The sequence below is a fragment of the Pleurodeles waltl genome, chromosome 6 (genome assembly GCF_031143425.1).
Source record: "Pleurodeles waltl isolate 20211129_DDA chromosome 6, aPleWal1.hap1.20221129, whole genome shotgun sequence".
NCBI classification, from domain to species: Eukaryota; Metazoa; Chordata; class Amphibia; order Caudata; family Salamandridae; genus Pleurodeles; species Pleurodeles waltl.
In genome coordinates, this window is record NC_090445.1 from 724,065,531 (window position 1) to 724,084,600 (window position 19,070).

The 19,070-nt window shown below is 47.3% G+C and overlaps 1 protein-coding gene across 3 annotated transcripts in view; it reads right to left on the minus strand.

Annotated features, from left to right (window-relative positions):
• Window positions 1-19,070, minus strand: part of DENND10 (DENN domain containing 10) — a 176,658-nt gene that overhangs the window by 48,841 nt on the left and 108,747 nt on the right. For all 3 annotated transcript variants that reach the window (XR_011204890.1, XM_069239242.1, XM_069239243.1), the window contains 5 exons: window positions 15,889-15,968; window positions 15,589-15,737; window positions 15,260-15,371; window positions 14,675-14,775; window positions 755-862 (listed from right to left, as the gene is read on the minus strand). Coding sequence is in view for 2 of the 3 variants with exons in the window: in XM_069239242.1 (XP_069095343.1) it covers window positions 755-862; window positions 14,675-14,775; window positions 15,260-15,371; window positions 15,589-15,737; window positions 15,889-15,968 (550 nt within the window). In the remaining variant the exon portion in view is untranslated. The remainder of the gene's footprint in view (window positions 1-754; window positions 863-14,674; window positions 14,776-15,259; window positions 15,372-15,588; window positions 15,738-15,888; window positions 15,969-19,070) is intronic.

Genomic DNA, 19,070 nt, shown 5'->3' on the forward strand with positions numbered 1-19,070 from the left:
GACAGATCTAATAGAGCCATGCTGAGCAGCCTTTATTCAGAACTTCCAAGAAAAGCTGACCTACATATAAAAGCTCAGTATCTGTTCCACGAGTCTGGTCACAGATGAATAGCAAACCAAAAATGTGTGACTTTCAATGTGATTGTGAGGGTGATAGAGCATATACTAGCTTCAACATTTTGCTTGCCAATGGATAGCCAAGGGTTTTGTCTGGAGGAAAACCTCCCTGTTTTGAGAGAAGGGCGCTAACTACATGTTTTAACAACTTAGTAAGAAATAATTCTAAGAAGGATCTGTTTGTGTCAGCTGTATGTTTTTAAGAGAAAAAGGTGCTTTTTTAAGTGATGGAAGTTAGGACTTCTAGGCATTCATGCATAGCAATAACGAAGCCTTGCTATGTCTGCCTCAAAGTCCTGTTTTAGGATGTGCTGAAAATAGCCAGGAAAAAGAACTGACAAGGGGATGTTGTGTAGGTCATGTAAAAATACTTAGGCGAAAAAGTATGTCATCACCCAAGTACATTTCATAATAATTAAGTGAACAGGAGCCACACATCTGTAAAATATATCCTTTACAACAGAGGAACGCACTGCAGCGTTTAGGTCGTTTACATGTTCTGGTAGACCCCAAAGTCCATTTCCCCAAAACAACACACACTGCATAAAACCCAGTGACTACTGAAGACAAGTGGCTGTGTCTTAGCAAACCTTCAAAATAAGACATTGCTGAAATAGGTAACTGTCAAGAAACTCACCTTTTGCTGTCTGAGTAACAGTAATCTCACTGTCCACAAGACTGACATACACGTCAAAAAGATCCGGACGATTACTCACATCTGATTCTGTGAATCCTGCAACGTATCCTGCATAGAAGGAACAACATGTACTATAATGTGGAAAGCAGGATTCAAATGTAGACACTCCTGTATTTTGATAGTTGCCACACCTCGTACAAAGTAGAGAAGATGCAAAGTCCCACACAAACACTTGTATACTGGTGCACATAAACACAGGATTATCAGTCCAGTCATGGTTAAACATATATGTTTCAAGAAGGCATATCTGTTAAAATGGTGTCTTCCTTTTCTACAACCTAGCTTTTCCCTCATTGGATGGATACTTCTATGGCAAAGTGGTAAAAGACATAGCAATAGCAGATGCTTTAGAACTGAACAACTTTTGAGACTAGTATTGCTATTTTTATCTGGTTTGTGCCAGGATCTTTTCTTATAGGGATTTGCTCCCCAAAACCTGATTTCCAGAATCTTGGTGGCTCCTTGTGTAGGAATGGCGCTTTCATATACACTCTGCTCCCATAGTAGAGGTTTGCTGTTTGTGCAGTGGTTTACCAACTTTCTTATCCAGGCTTATAGCTGATACCCAAGTAATTTGTGGGACAGTTCCCTCACAAGCTTGACTTCTCTGAGCAACCACACAATGGCAAAGCCATTAAGTATATGGAGTTGGCTTTGCTCATTTTTCTTTACCAATGCTTAATGTATTGGTTAGTGGTTTTTGTATGAAGCCCCAAGACACAGGAAGGCTCAGAAGCAGTGTTGGGGAGCTGCCGATCCCTCACCTAATAAAAAGAAGTGCAGTGTAGAAGTCAAAATATTTATATATTTTATTTTTTTAAGGTAAAACCACACATTGTATCAGTTGTCCCTGGCACTGAAGGGTATTGTGCAGAGGTGTATGTTGTGCAAGAAAAGAATGTTGTCACAATCAAGTAATATAATGGTGGAAGTGGGCTGAACCTGTGTCCCATGCTCTGTGCTAAGATGGGCGGAAGCAAAATGTAATTGACACTCCAGCAGGCCACTAGATGAAGAGGGACAAATGAAACCCCCCGTCCATAAATATGTATAGTATCCATAATTGTATGAAAAAGAAAAGGTCTTTCATAACACCAGACACAAAAAAGACAGAGTGAGTCCTTGTATCTTTCTAGTAGCCCCGAAACATTTCCTCCAGGATACTTATAATTGTTGTAGGCAGAAGGCTGTAGCTAATCAGCATGTCTTCCACCTCACAATCTAGTTTGTTGATTTATCAGGTATCCTCTCTGACCCAATAATTACTGCCACGTGCTTTCATTCATCTTCGTACAGGTCTCATTTGCAACTGTTTTCCCAGGTTGAGGACACACAAGCTTATTTGTAGTTCTCAGATAAACTCAATGGATGAACTTTCTCAGCAAGCTCCTAAGTAAAGATAAATGATGTGTATAACAAAGGGTTCTTGTGAATGGGTTCAAAATGGAGTTTTTAACTGTTTGGCCGGGCTTAATATTCCTAGAATATAACAAATGAGCTGCAATCATTGGCCTGAACTCTGTGAAAACACCAGGACCAAACTAAAGGATCGCATAGTGGCAGTGCTGACTTACTTTGAGGAATCTTCAATGACTCCACAAACAGGCTAGTGTAAACTAAAGTTTAATAGGTATACTGATCATAAGCAAACTACTCCTTTCTAATGTGCTACTAAAGAACAAGTTACTTACCTTCGGTTACTCTTTCTGTGGAAATTCTTTCTAACCACAGTCTCCTCTACTTAGAATACTTCTAAGGCCCCAGACTGGATCCAGAGATATTTTCAAAGTAGTGGCTCCGTGCAGCAGCAGGTGGCATTCTGCAGCCTCACACCACTATGGAAGTGAAGGAGCAGAGTCACACACATGTGTCACTCCTGTACACTGATGTCAGTTTCTTATCTTTGCCCTTTCTGGGTCTTCAGATGTAGTGCACAATCAACAGTTGGTATCAGTGTGCTGAATACTAACTTTGGACTTTTTCAGATATTAAAAAGAGGCCACTAAACAGAATGGGGAGGTGGGAGGGCAGTGAGGAATCTGCGGTTAGATGGAGTACCCTCTAGAAAGAGGGCTACCAAAGGTAAGTAACTTATTCTTCTGATGAATACTACTAACCACAGATTCATTCACCTTGGAACAGAAATCAATGCAGTACCTGCCCATGGTGGATGGTCTACAGACAGGGCTCAGACCAAAAGGTCTTGCGGGACCAATCAGGGGAAATATCCCTCCCACCAGACCTGTCTGTCAAGGCTGTGAACATATGCACTGACACCCACAGGTCAAGGACCTGGCAGAAGTTAAAAACCATCACTCTTTTTGCCAATGCAGTAGTAACAGCCTTAGCCTTGGTGGAACGGGCTCTTGTAGACTGTTTCTTGGCCACTGCATAGCATATCTTAATACAGAGGAATATCCACCTCGATAAGGCCATCTTCTGCACAGCCTTCCCTTTCTTTGTTTCAGAGGACCTCAAAAACACTGGTATTTTCAATGCTACTTGGTATGATCAAAGTAAAAGCTTAAAGCCTTCTGGGACCAACAGATGTAGCCTCTACTCCTCCATTGCGAGGTGTGGAACAGCAAAGAATGCCGATAGTGATGGACTATCCAACTTGGAAGGGAGTCACAACTTTTGTTAAAAAGGCTGCCCAATTACTGAACATCAATTTGTCCCAGAAAAAGATGGTGTAGGGGGTCCTGCACTGAGATTGCCTGAATTGCACTCACATGATGAGCTGATGTAATCACAATGTGGAGAATTATCTCCATGATAAGGTGAAACAGAAAACATTCTTTTTTGCCAAGAAGGGCGCCCATATCAGAGCTGTCAAGACCAAGTTAAGGTACACCCACTATGGCATCACAAACGGCTTGGGAGGAAACGTGTCAAACCTTCATTAAACCTCATAATAACAGATGATTTGAATAAGGGTGGTTGGTCAGACAAATGTACAAAGGCCAACAAATACCATTTGATAGTACCCACTGCAAGGTTGAACTCGACTAAAAATGACACAAACAAAAGGAAGGAGTGCAGCTTTGCCTGTGAAGTGTCAGTGTTGAAAAGAACACCACCAGGTCACAAGTATGGCCCAGCCCAGGCATAAACTTTTTCTGAAAGGGATATGGTGGTAATGATGACCTCCACTATTTCAGACACCAATCAAGTCAATTGAAGTCGCTCAAGCTCCAAGCATGTAGGTGTAGAATGTATAGATTTGGGTGGAGGACCCAGCCCTGTTGAGACTGCATGTTTTCATGAAGTGGTAGCCTAATGGTGATCGAAAGACAGATGCTCATGCCTAAAAGTTTAGTTTGCAACACTCTCCTGGCCCAATATGGAGTCACTAGGATGACCAGGTTCTGGTCATTCTTGACCTTCTTCAGGGCAGGCAAAGATGGGAAGGTGTACAGGAGTCGTATGTTATATTTCACACCAAAAGGGTCTCCTGGTGTAATTGTGCAAACTCCAACGCGCACAATTTTTGACACTGTACATTTGTGACAGTGGTGAAAATATGTAGTGCTCTTACCACTTTTGGAAGGCGCCATGCGCACCTCGTGATGTAGATGGCAATCATGATCTGCCAGGCGCCGCCTGCTTAATTCATAAGCTTTGGCATTCAGGAACCCTGCCAGGTGGTTCGCGATATGGAAAAATGTTTTAGTGCTCCAACCACTTCCAGAGACCCTCCTGGCACAGAACCCAGAACACCACTCCACGCTGCTTGTTGCATCACTACACAGCACTGGAGTTGTCTGTGAGAACCAGCACCAGCTTCCCTTTGATGAATGGCAAAAAGCCTACTGGAGCCAGACGAATGGCCCTCAACTCCAGCAGACTCATGTGGAGCCAGCCCTCTGCCTGAGAAAACAGCCTCTGATCTCCACCTCCCATAGAGGACCTCCCAAGCCCAGCAGAGAGGTGTCGGTCACCACTGTCAGCTCTAGGTGGAGGAACGGATACCAATTATTTTCAAGCAGTCACCACTGCAAATCCACAATCGTTTGTTTCAAAACCTGGGTGGCTTTGGCATCCACCTGGATGTTGGGTCCACTGGAACTTGTGATGCATGCACGTACCACTTGACACAGCTGAGGAGAAGGATGCACAAGGCTAAGAGGCCAAGAAGCCTCAAAGCTGCTCTCACCATGATTCAAGACCTAGCCCAACACATCAGGATTCATATCCCAGATGTCGTGGGCTTGTTGCGTAGGAGGGAAAACCCTGAACACCACTGTGTCTAGGGTCGCCCTAGTGAATGGAAGTCTCTCATAAGGAATCAGGTGGAACTTCAGCTTGTTTTCAGTGAACACTAATTCTGTCAAGAAGTCTGCCATCGTCCAGAGGAGGTCTATGATTGATAAAGTTGAGAACACCTTCAACAACCAGTAGTCGGAAGTAAGGGAATATAGATATCTCTGACCTCCACAGCCATCACTTTTATGATTACCCAAGTGGTGCTGCTAAGGAAGAAGAGAAGCATGGCAAACTGAAAATGCTCCCGGCCTTTCCTGAACTGCAGAAGATGTATGTGGGACTGCAGGACAGACATTGAAAATTGGCGTCCTCAGTGCTTAATTTGTAAATAAAGAGGTGCCGGTGCCCAAAGCCCTCCTCTTAAACACGCAGATGCTGCAATTAAATGTGTGAACACAGAATACTGAGGCACTGTAATCCTGAAGCCATCTCGGGCCTCTTCAATCCATATAAAGCTACCCCCTGCCCATTTAGCTCACTCTTGCAGCTTTCTACTTTCTTCCTTTGTGACGCTTTTTCGTTTTTCCCGTCCTCCGTCTTCCCCATATGTGTCTTTTGCTCGCAGCAAATGCTTGAAGCAGAAATGTAATCCCCGGCCCTCAAAAATAAGTGCCAGTGCTGAGCACCGGAAACAACAAGCACAAATTAAGCACTGGGCGTCCTGCAGGTCCGAGGACCCAGCCAATCTCCCAGGTGCAGAGCAGTTGGGATCTGAACCAGAGTGAGCATTTCAAATGTGTTCATCTGCAGGAAGGCATTCAGGGGCCAAAGGTCAATAATAGGCCTGAGGCCCCTGTACGTTCTGGGACAAGGAAAGAGCGAGTGTAACAACCCCCCTCCTCTTTCCAAGTCCACCATACTGGGAGAGGAGAAAGCACAGCTCTTGCAATAGGATGGACAAATGTTAGCCTGGAATTCCTTCTGGTGTGGTAGCAACAGTGAGTGAGAAGAGAAAACGCAGGTTATAGCCATTTGACCAGTTTGTAAAGATCCATCTGTCGGACGTGATGGATTGCCAACCTGGGAAGGAATGTTGACTCCTGCCCTCTGTTGTTTGGACATGCACCACTAAAGGCAAACTAAAGTGGTTTGTTAATTATTGTGGAAGGGGAAAAGGAATTGGAAGACTGATGCTTCTGCTGGCCCCCACACTTCCCATCAGACCTGCATCCACGCCGTGGAAATAACTGGGTTGTCTACTGCATCACTGGCTGGAAAGGTGGTCTCTGTCTATACACCAGCAGGCTGGAATATCCTGATATTTCGGACTTGATTCAGGAAACTGTTTGGCAGGAGTCAACAGCCTCATGCAGTGCAGTCTTTAAGGCTTTCAAGGGCAGAGTCCGCCTTCCTTCAGAAGAGGCATGACCCAGTGACCAATCAAAAGGCATGTCTATTAGCGAGTCCCATACATTGCAGAATAAAGCTGTAGATCACAACCATGTGTGTCTGCAAAGTAGAACCCTGGTACTGACTGCCCTACCCTAGCATTCAATAATATCCCGACTTGTGCAGATAACATATTTGGCCGCGTTCTATCCATCATCTATCGTCTGGGTCACAAAGTCCTTAAGGCCTTCTGAGGTAGCTGGCAAGATCTCTCTAGCCATGTGCCAAAGGGCATACGTGCAGCAACGCAGTAGACAAACTGCATCAAAGGAGAGCAGCGCTAGATTAACAGGAGAAAACAGGCACTGGCCAGTCATCAATCCTCTTTGATTCTATATCCGGAGAAGTGTTTGTAAGTGAGTTCGGATTCACCTTACTGGTCTAGGCCTGTACAATAAACTCTCAGGGGTGGGATGCTTAGTAAAAAAAATCCATTCATCAGGTGCTGTTCTGTGATGTCTAGCCACCTGCCTATTCGCAGGAAGGCAAGAACAAGGCTTCAACCATGTAACCAACAACATACCTGAGGGGGCATAATTAAAACGAAGCAAAGGCTCAGAAGTCACTGGGACAAGGTTGCAGAATTTCTGTCAGCACATTTTTTTTATCTTGATGGAGTGTAGCTGCAATTCTGGTGTGTCAGCTGCCCTCCGAACCACAACTGCAAAGTGGCTTTGGTGGCGAGTCAAGCTCTGTCTTAGGAGAGGTCAAGCCAACTGGTACTCTGCAAATTAATCTATAAGGCATCATTAGTATATTGAAGGGGGAGGGAGTCAACACTCTCTTTGTTATCAACACTTTAGTGTTCTCCCTGATCTGGCACAGTATCAGAGTCAGATCCACAAATATAATGAAGCCTCTGCCGGTGGCTTCAACGTGGCAGAGGCACTATGTTAGAGTCAAGTTGCATACGACCGGTTGCGCTTTTGTGATTTCATAGCATGACATCAGCTGGGCTAGAGCCGAAGTAGTTTTGGGGTCCAACACTGGAATCAGCACAAGATCACTCTGCATGGCCAATGTCAGGGTGACAGGAACTGGTATGGATCTCAGGGTGAGAGTAGCTCTACATTAGCATCAATAATGGGTCCTAAGGGAACAGATGATGCTCGGATGAGCCAACCAGCAGTAAACCAATTGGAGGCTCTGCAGTTCCACTCAGTCCGAAAAACACACCAAGAGTCAAATCAAATCAAATCATTAACATTTATAAAGCGCGCTACTCACCCGTGCGGGTCTCAAGGCGCTAGGGGAAAGGGGGGGGTTACTGCTGCTCGAAAAGCCAGGTTTTTAGGAGTCTCCGGAATGCCAAGTGGTCCTGGGTGGTCCTGAGGCTGGTGGGGAGGGAGTTCCAGGTCTTGGCTGCCAGGAAGGAGAAAGACCTCCCACCCGCCGTGGAGCAGCGAATGCGAAGGACGGCAGCGAGCACGAGGCCAGAGGAACGGAGGAGGCGGGTGGGGACGTAGAAGCTGAGGCGTCGGTTGAGGTATTCCGGTCCCTTGTTGTGGAGGGCCTTGTGTGCGTGGGTGAGAAGTCGAAAGGTGATCCTTTTGCTGACTGGGAGCCAATGCAGGTGTCTCAGGTGTGCGGAGATGTGGCTGTTGCGGGGTACGTCGAGGATGAGGCGGGCCGAGGCGTTTTGAATGCGTTGCAGGCGATTTTGGAGTTTGTCGGTGGTCCCAGCGTAGAGGGTGTTGCCGTAGTCCAGGCGGCTCGTGACGAGGGTGTGGGCCACGGTTTTTCTAGTGTCGGCGGGGATCCAGCGGAAGATCTTGCGGAGCATGCGGAGGGTGAGGAAGCAGGCGGAGGACACAGCGTTGACTTGCTTGGTCATGGTGAGAAGGGGGTCCAAGATGAAGCCGAGGTTGCGGGTGTGGTCTGTGGGGGTCGGTGCGGTGCCGAGGGCCACCAGGAGTCGTCCCAGGCGGACGGGGTGTTGCCGAGGATGAGGACTTCCGTTTTGTCAGAGTTCAGCTTTAGGCGGCTGAGCCTCATCCAATCTGCGACGTCCTTCATCCCCTCTTGTAGGTTGGTCTTGGCGCTGTTGGGGTCCTTGGTGAGGGAGAGTATAAGTTGGGTGTCGTCGGCGTAGGAGGTGATGATGATGTCGTGCTTGCGTACGATGTTGGCGAGGGGGCTCATGTAGACATTGAAGAGTGTCGGGCTGAGCGATGAGCCTTGAGGTACGCCGCAGATGATCTCGGTGGGGTCTGAGCGAAACGGTGGGAGGTAAACTCTTTGGGAACGGTTTGAGAGGAAGGAGGCGATCCAGTCCAGGGCCTGGCCTTGGATCCCGGTGGAGCGGAGGCGGGTGATTAGGGTGCGGTGACAGACGGTGTCGAAGGCAGCCGAGAGGTCGAGGAGGATGAGGGCGACTGTTTCACCGTTGTCCATCAGGGTTCTGATGTCGTCTGTGACTGAGATGAGGGCGGTTTCCGTGCTGTGGTTGGTTCGGAATCCGGTTTGTGAAGGGTCGAGCAGGTTGTTGTTTTCCAGGAAGGTGGTCAGCTGTTTGTTGACGGTCTTCTCTATTACCTTGGCTGGGAAAGGCAGGAGAGAGATGGGGAGGAAGTTTTTCAGGTCGTTCGGGTCAGCCGTAGGTTTCTTTAGGAGGGCGTTGACTTCGGCGTGTTTCCAGCATTCGGGGAAGGTAGCAGAAGAAAAAGAAGAGTTGATGACGGCCTGGAGGTGCAGGGTGATGATGTCGTCGGCTTTATTAAAGATGAAGTGAGGGCAGGGGTCCGAAGGGGCGCCGGAGTGGATAGAGTTCATGATGGATTTGGTTTCTTCAGTGTTGATGTGGGCCCAGTTGTTGAGGGTGAAGGCCGGGGGTGCGGGTTCGGTGATGTTTGGTTGGGTCTGGTGTCCGAAGCTGTCGTGGAGGCCACTGATCTTGCGATGGAAGAAGGTGGCGAGGGATTCGCACAAATCCTGTGAGGGCGGGACGGCGTTGGGGTTGGAGAACTCCTTGACGATGCTGAAAAGTTCTCTGCTGTTGTGGCTGTTTTTGTCCAGTCTGTCGGTGAAAAAGTTTCTTTTGGCAGCGCGGATCAGGTGGTGGTGTTCGCGGGTAGCGTTCTTGAGGGCGGTCATGTTGTCAGCGGTGTGGTCCTTGCGCCAGGCCTTCTCGAGGGTGCGACAAGTTTTCTTTGATTCTTTGAGAATGTCAGAGAACCAGAGAGGTTTTTTGGTGTTGGTCTGTCGATGCGTGCGTTTGAGGGGAGCAAGGTTGTCTGCGCAGTTGGAGATCCAGTTTGTGAGGCTGAGGGCTGCGTCGTTGGGGTCAGTGGTGAGGGTGGGTTGGTTGGCGGCGAGTGCGGAGAAGAGTTGCTCTTCGGGGATCTTGTTCCACTGTCGACGAGGGATGGGTTGAGTGCGGAGGTGGCGGGTCTCACGTTGGAATGAGAAGTGGACACAGCTGTGGTCGGTCCAGTGTAGAGCGGAGGTGTGGCTGAAGAAGATGTGTTTGCTGGCGGAGAAGATAGGGTCGAGCGTGTGTCCGGCGATGTGGGTGGCGGTGTTCACCAGTTGCTTGAGGCCGAGGTTGTCGAGCAAGGCGGTGGTGTTGGGGTCGTTGTTCTGTTCCAGATGGAAGTTGAGGTCGCCTAGGAGGATGTAGTCCGGCGAGGCGAGGGCGTGCGGGGAGATGAAGTCGGCGATGGCGTCGCTGAAAGGGGCGCGCGGTCCAGGGGGACGGTAGACGAGGGATCCTCTGAGGGTGGTCCTGGGGTCGGTGCGAATTTGAAAATGCAGATGTTCAGCGGCAAGAGGGGTGTCTTTGGTGGAGGTGGTGACGCTGATGGAGTCTTTGAAGACGATGGCGATACCTCCTCCTACTTGGTTGGTGCGGTCTTTTCTGGAGATCTTGTAGCCTTCGGGGATGGCAGTGGCGATGTCTGGAGCTGATGAGGCATTCATCCAAGTTTCCGTGATGAAGGCGACATCCGGAGCTGTGGAGTCCAGGAGGTCCCAGAGTTCAACTGCGTGCTTGTGGAAAGAGCGAGCGTTGACCAGGATGCACTTGAGGTGGTTGATGGCGCGTGGGCTGGTGGTCGTGGTAGTTGCGTGGTGGAAGATGCGTTTGCAGGAGTTACAGGCGAAGGGTCCATGGGTGCGCTTGGGGTGGGCTTGGAAGCAGGTGTTGGAGCGCCCGGGGTTGAGGGCGTGGAGGGTGGTGGGGTCGTAGCGGGTCAGCGGGGTAGGGGAGGGCTGGGGACCAGGGGTCATGGCGCTGGGCGCGGGCCAGGCACGGACAGGCGCAGACAGGCTTGCCTCTGGCGCGCCAGCGGCGCGGTCGCGCAGCGGCCGTCATAAGCGGGAGGAGGGGGATTGAGGGGTCAGCTGGGGGCGAATGGGAGCTGGGGGCGGGGGCGTGCAGGAGGTCGCGGCGGGAAAGCGCGAGGGGGGGGACAGGTAGAGTGAGAAGAGCTGGGGGAGGGGGGTTTAAGGGTGGAGGGGGGGTGAGTGTTAGAGTTTTAGGAGAATAGGGAGATAGATAGGAGTAGGGTTGAAAAGATAGGGGAGGGGGGGTGGTAGAGGTGGGTGAGGGTGAGAGGTAGAGTGAGAGGATAGGGAGATAGGTAACAGAGGGGGTGTCGGGACGGGGGGAGAGATAGGGAAATAGATAGATGGAGAGATAGGTGGAGAGATAGAAAAATAGGTAGATAGGAGGAGGGGGTGAGTGAGGGAGTTAGGTGGAGAGATAGGTAGAGGAGTGAGGGAGGCAGGTAGCGAAAGGGTAGATGTGGGTGATAGTGAGAGACAGGTGGAGAGATAGAGGGGGGTGAGGCAGGAGCAGGAGGGCAGAGACAGGGGCGGGAAGAGACAGGAGTCGGAGAGGACCGAAGAACAGAAGAAGCGAAGAACACAGAAGACCGGAAGAACACAGAAGAACAGAAGAGAAGAACACAGAAGACCGGAAGAACACAGAAGAACAGAAGAGAAGAACACAGAAGACCGGAAGAACACAGAAGAACAGAAGAGAAGAACACAGAAGAACCGAAGAACAGAGAAGAACAGAAGAGAAGAACACAGAAGAACAGAGAAGAACAGAAGAGAAGAACACAGAAGAACAGAAGAACACAGAGGAAGATGCAGGGGACGAAGAAGCAGAAGAGCAGACGAACAGAAGATCAACAAAGAAGATACAGAAGACGAAGAGCAGAAGGCAGAAGACCACAGAGCAAGAAGAGGAAGAAGAGAGGCGACAGGAGAGGCTGAGGAGCACACAGAAGAAGAGAGAAGACGGGGAGAAGAAGAGTACAGAAGAAGATTGCAGAGGAGGAGCGAGGAGGAAGAGACAGAGAGGAGGAAAAGAAGCAGGAGCAGGAGAGAGGGTGAGTAGCGCGGGGCAGGGCGAGGGGCTGGGAGGTGGGGGGTACTTACTGTGAGGTGGGTCTCAGGAACTCAGGAACCTGGAGGAGCTGGAGGAGCTGCAGCGGCAAGGGGAGCGACCTACCCTTGGGTCAAGGGTCGCTACCACTATCGCGCAGCGGCCGCCATAAGAGGGAGGAGGGGGGGGAGGTGTCAGCTGGGGGCGAATGGGAGCTGGGGGGCGGGGGCGTGCAGGAGGTCACGGCGGGAAAGCGCGAGGGAGGGGGGGACAGGTAGAGTGAGAAGAGCTGGGGGAGGGAGGTTTAAGGGTGGAGGGGGGGTGAGTGTTAGAGTTTTAGGAGAATAGGGAGATAGATAGGAGTAGGGTTGAAAAGATAGGGGAGGGGGGGTGGTAGAGGTGGGTGAGGGTGAGAGGTAGAGTGAGAGGATAGGGAGATAGGTAACAGAGGGGGTGTCGGGACGGGGGGAGAGATAGGGAAATAGATAGATGGAGAGATAGGTGGAGAGATAGAAAAATAGGTAGATAGGAGGGGGTGAGTGAGGGAGTTAGGTGGAGAGATAGGTAGAGGAGTGAGGGAGGCAGGTAGCAAAAAGGTAGATGTGGGTGATAGTGAGAGATAGGTGGAGAGATAGAGGGGGGTGAGGCAGGAGCAGGAGGGCAGAGACAGGGGCGGGAAGAGACAGGAGTCGGAGAGAACCGAAGAACAGAAGAAGCGAAGAACACAGAAGACCGGAAGAACACAAAAGAACAGAAGAGAAGAACACAGAAGACCGGAAGAACACAGAAGAACAGAAGAGAAGAACACAGAAGACCGGAAGAACACAGAAGAACAGAAGAGAAGAACACAGAAGAACAGAAGAACACAGAGGAAGATGCAGGGGACGAAGAAGCAGAAGAGCAGACGAACAGAAGATCAACAAAGAAGATACAGAAGACGAAGAGCAGAAGGCAGAAGACCACAGAGCAAGATGAGGAAGAAGAGAGGCGACAGGAGAGGCTGAGGAGCACACAGAAGAAGAGAGAAGACGGGGAGAAGAAGAGTACAGAAGAAGATTGCAGAGGAGGAGCGAGGAGGAAGAGACAGAGAGGAGGAAAAGAAGCAGGAGAGAGGGTGAGTAGCGCGGGGCAGGGCGAGGGGCTGGGAGGTGTGGGGTACTTACTGTGAGGTGGGTCTCAGGAACCTGGAGGAGCTGGAGGAGCTGGAGGAGCTGCAGCGGCAGGGGGAGCGACCTACCCTTGGGAGCTGCACAAGCACGGAAAATCTGCAGCATGGTCTCTTTAAAGGCCTCGGGTAGGTGAAACACACAAAAGGTGATGAGAGGCTGCTTACAATAATTATAACCACTGGCAGTCGTTCAGGATAGAACTCCAGCCCATTTTTGTTTTGCACTCCATGCCACCTCAGTTTGGACCAAGACATATGCAAATCAGTCTCGACCTTGCTCCTCATGTGAACAGTCCTACCTGAACCGCCATGCCAGGTTCTCCCTAAACCGAAACACAAGCAACCTAGGACCAGTTTTGCTCTCGTTATGGGCTCATCAGCTGGGTACAGCTTGGTTCTAGTAACACAGTGAGTCCGAGACCCACGTCTTGGCATACCCATGCCACTAAGGGTGGTACATGAAACAAACAAAAGGTAATGGGAGGTTGCTTGCAATAGAACCTAAACACTGACAATAGTTTGGCGTGACACTAAAACCCATCATTCTTTTGCTTATGATGCCACCTCAATTCAAATTCCTCCCTATTGCTTGACCAGGAGTGTTTTCAGCTCTTTTTTCAAATTTATCTTCTACCGTACTGAGTCTTAAATGTGCAGAGAGTTGATTCCACAATTTGGCAGCAAAGACCGAGAAGAAGGAACCTCCACAACATTGCTTTTAAAACGAGGGACCACAATTAAACCATCATTACTAGACCAAAGAGGTCTTGCTGGGGGATATCCCTTCATCTTCTCAATGATATAGCTAGGCCCCTTATTGTGGGAAGCTTGATGAACAATTGTCAAGGCCTTAAATACTATGCGTTGCCGCTCTGGCAGCCATTGAAGTTTCTCCCAATTTGGGGTCACAGAAGAAGACCTGGGAATTTTAAAAAGAAGATGGACAGCCATATTTTGCATCACCTGTAAACGTTGATGCATGTAATCTGGAAGACCCAAATAGAGAGCGTTGGCATAATCCAACCTCGAGAGAATCAAAGATCTCAACAACATCACATGAGCATGACAAGGAAGGAAATAAAGAAATATTCTCAACATACGGAAAATCCAGCAGCAGGAGTTAACTATAGCTGACACCTATACCTCGAGGGGCAATGTAGAGAGAGTGTGGAGCCGGTCAATGCCACCTAGTAAAACGAAGCAGCACTGCTATGAAAATATTTCTGGAGTCAGTCTGGCTCTTGGGGAGTATTTTAAGGTGAGGAATGAAATATCCATCATAAAGCTCTGTGAGATCATGATCTAATTCACGTTTGAGGATTAGCAGAGGCAGGAGAGTTCTATATTAGGCCTCGTCTATTTAAATTACAAGAGTACAACATTTTGGATCAAGACTCCTCTGGAATGTGATCTATGGCCCCAGTTCTGAGGAGAGTTTGCAGGATTGAAGGCGGATGCAATGCGATTCAAAATGAAAAAGCCACGGCTCTGGAAGCAGGGTATCTGTATAAGCTCTGCAAGGAACTCCTGGGGGTGCTGTTTCTAAACTTACAAGATCATCTGTCCGACACAGTACTTATACACCAACAACGGTCTATAATGGCAAACTTATACCACCTCACCCTATAAATATACAAAGCCTAACCCCCATCCTCCTCCAATGTTCTATTAATGCAGCCTGCAGTCCCAGACATCACCCCTTCACCTGTACAATTCTTCAAAGCTTCCGTCTCCTCTTCTGTCAGATGTACATACGGATGCAAAATGGACCAGTCCTGTCGGTGCCATGCCAATGCAGGGAGGACCCTCGAAAAATGGGGAGAGGAAAGCACTTATTACAAACATCACACTTAGATGAAGACACAGACAGTTTTGTACATGCACAAAAGAGGTGAGATGAGGAGTTCATCTGTTAAACTGTAAAAATTAAAAGGCAACAGAATGCATACAAATTTAGTGCAGATGTATTTTTTTTTTTTTTTCCAACAATCCAAGTTTTGTGCCTGTGTTGCAATTCCTCGACTACTAATTGTCCACTAGATTTCCCTACTTGACCACACCTGGTCCTCCCATTTACAGCGTTTCCCCCAACTCCTGCACAGCAGAGATTGATTTGACTTCTCTGCAAGCTCACCAAGCCAAAAAGAAAACCTCTGGCACTTTGGTTGCGAATCTTATTGGTGAGCCTCGACATGGCATAGAACAGGTTAATGATGTGCAAGGACTCTCTGTACCTCTGCCAGTCTCATCTCGCTAGACCAAATAAGCTCCACACAACAGTATTAAGTACCTGGTAAACTCCTGGAGGGCTTCTATTCGTGGGTGGTAAACAACTACTCTCTTCTTCAGCATCAGCGCTGTATACAGTATAACCGTCTCCATGCCAAACTGAGAAACAACATCTGAAATAAAGCATTTTAAGTCATTATCACTTCAAATCTTATTTTCACCAATGCAATAAAAAGTCAACATACTATTTTAAAATTCTAGACTATTCAAGGTTACTTTTTTGGCTCTCTTCAGCAAGGTTGGTTTAACAATCTTGTAATAAAGATCCGAATCCCTCGAGCAGCTTCACTGCATCTTTCAGATTGCACAGCTTAGGGTCAGCGCATTTACCTTTGATGGAACCAGCAAGGTAGGCCTTCCTAGTATCATAATCGGCACTGAGAAAGGACCCGTTTTCTTCGCTCTGACAGGCTCCCTTTATCAGCACAGATATATAGCTTTCCATCATCTTTACTGGGCTTCCATGCTTCAAGTACATCCTACAAGAGGAAAAGTGTTAACATGTCAAATGGAATTGTAATGGCACAGTTAGGTTCAACCATACCAAGTCTTTTGTTTACCCCAACTGCCAATATCAAAGAAATAATCTAACGGAAAAACTGAAACTACTCATTTTTGTGTAATACAGACCTGCACAATATCCTGGTGAAGGCTGCATATTTCTCAGGGTTGAAATCTTTGGCTGTCAGAACAATCCAAAAATGAGTCACCTGCCCCAAACAGAAATCCAATATTACAATATACCGATTACCTCAAAATATACTAGAAGTAATTCAGGAAGCAGTACAACATACAACATTTTTCGAAGAAAAGAATGCAAAAGAGTACACTTTCTGATAGTTAGTTGTCAGCCCCATGCAGAGGTGAGTTAGCGAAGTCACACTTCGCCTCTATTTCTACTCAATGGGCAGCTTGCACAACGCTAGCGGTCACGACTGCCACTGTTGGGAAAATCCCACCAGGTGCCCTCATAGCACCCGAAAAATTGAGCCAGGGGATGCCAATTGTCGCTCACCAACTTACTGCTGGCAAGCCTCGCTAAAAAAAAAAAAACCTCAGCCATGTGGCGGTTGGCAAATTTGGATGTTACAAGCGTAACGTGAAGTGGCCAAAACTCAACCAGCGAAGCAGAATTTTTCAACCACCCCTACTTATATAAGGCCATATGTATACCCTACGGGAACAAGATCCCCTAAGGTACGCATTTCAGTCAATGCTTTCACTCTCCATAGAACCTCTGATGGGACCACACATTTTCATTTTGCTCTCATAAAATGAAATGGCTTTGCATTAGATTTCACATACTCAAGTTAGAAATAAAATAAATGAAATGCAAAGGTTAATAAATTGCCTCCTGCCAAGATTGGATATTTGCTGTTTACTTTCACCAGCGCTGCCAAGTAAGGCAAACCCCTACACTACTAGTTCTTCCTCTAGGAGGTATTCTCTACAGTTCGCCTCAAGTCCAGCAAGCTGCAGTCACCGTGGAATTGGCCTTCAAGGGGAAGGATTGCAGTTAATTATTTTTTTACAGACCTTCTTTTTTATGATGACTCAATAAGTATTCAGTTGTTTTATTCAGTTCTTTTTTTAATTACTGTTTAACATAACAATTTATATATTCTCATGCTTTTCTTTATCCCAGCTTGTACAGAAAAATTTCCCTTGACTGATTTCTCAAGGCCAACCCACTGCTTATTGGACGGTAAAGAAGTCAGAATGTCACAGAACTAATGCACCGAATGAGCAAATTATTTTAAAGAAAATCTTGCAACAACATTTTCTTAGTCAGGAATCAAACCTTAGGAAATGCACCTAAACATCATCTCAACCCAAGAAGCAATTATTTTACAAACGGCTACACCACCTTCATTAGGCTCCTGCTGGTCTGGATTTAATGCCACATATGAGACAAGCTATATTAAAAAGCACTCGTCATTTGCTGTGAATATTCCTGAATATTTAGGTCACTGTCCACTTGCACACATCCCCCTCTGCTCCCTTTGAGAAGCCTCATATCAGTGCCTCCAGTCCCCTCACAAAATTCTCACAACTTTTCTGTGATGTCATGCTAACTTCTCTGCACTTCATACACCTTGTCTCAGCCACTGTTTATGAGTGTGTGCCCTTGAGAACATGTGTATGCGTCACATTAAGTCTTAGCGACAAAAGACTCCACTGGCTGCCACAATGACTTGGGCTGAGCACTCTCCTTTCAAACCGTCAGTAGGAGGGTAAGCCCTGCATTATAAATTAGAAACCGTGCCAAGGGTGTGGCAAATCCATGCTGAAAGCCACCTTTGTGGGCAAGCCTCGACCTTAGCTATTCCTCACTCCTTCTTGATCCTTCTACACCCTCCCTCTATTTGGAAACATAGGAAATTATGGAGAATCTTTGGTTAATAACAAAATTAGTTCACTGGACCTATTCACGGGCTAATACCACTTTATGAACTTAAATATTTATAATTCGATACACGTTTAATGACATCAACCTTTCTTTCCTTCTTACTGTTGCAGAGATAGATGCACCTCATATTGACAAATTACATGGATTAGAAGTACTATACTGAAAAAAGAGAAACATTTTAATGCATATATACTTTTTATCTGTGCTCCTACTACTGTACACCTTGCTCACATATTGAATTATTAACCTTCCACATAAGTTACTGAATTTAGGGAATAGTATAAACCATGTACTTTACTCTACTTTCTGTACTGAAATTTAAAGAATAAACTAACAAGAGAATCTGTGAATTTTTAAAACGTCCAAATTCTACAAAATCCTAGACGTTTTTCTTCAGAAAAGAAACTGTGCCACAGATTGTGACTGTCCCAATACAACCATAAGCATACCTTACAGCTCCAGGAAAATGGCCCTCACAACAAAAGCCTTATGCTTGTAGGAGTCACAGTGGAAGATCACTGCAGAGTGATCACCTAGAACGTTGTGAATGATTTTTCAAAGGTGGTGACATGTTTGAAGATCCGAACAGATTATCTTGCAGGGATATTTAATGGAAAAAGTCCTCAGGCCTACTTTGAAACAAGCATACTTCAAACTGCAATCTAGATTACATAAAGTGGAACGATTAGTTAAAGGTGGTAGAAACACCACTCATAAAGCTAATCTCTTGACTTTTAGTAAGAAATATGCTAGCCTGTTGAGAGGGAAGAAAGAAGTGTTTTTCCAGAACAAGTGAGGACAAATGTGAGAAGCAATTAATTCCGAGGATATAAAAACTTTCTGGAGATGTCAATTTAGCTTCAACTGGAGATTAATGTGGTGTCAAAGGTTAGGTGTGTTTTGCTTAAAGCATCCTTGTAGGTACATGTAAAGGTATCACCCGTGGTGGGCAGTGTGGCCACCCAACAATGTGAATGTATGTGTTCTTGTAGAGTTCTCCAGACCCACCAATGAACCTTTATTAATGGGCCACCACAATTCCCTCATCCATTGATTTTGGAGTTCAGTGAAAGGGCACATCTGGTTGCAGCGACTTACTATCCTGGGGACTGCTCAGATCGAGGGAATCATGATACGAGGCGGATCTGGTTACAGCCCTGTACGATTTGGACTCACCCTTCAAGATGTAGACAGAGGTGCAACACAGTAATAGACACACGGCTGGGGGACAGCATCACCCCTGTGACCCCAGGCGACTGTGCCAAAAAAGGAGTGGTGGGGAGGATTAAGGGGGGGAGGGGGGGGTCAGCACTGCATGAAAGGTTCCACCGGATGCAACTGACCAGATGTAGTTCTGATACCCGGTCCTAGACTACGCACATTATCAGCCCTGCCAAGTACC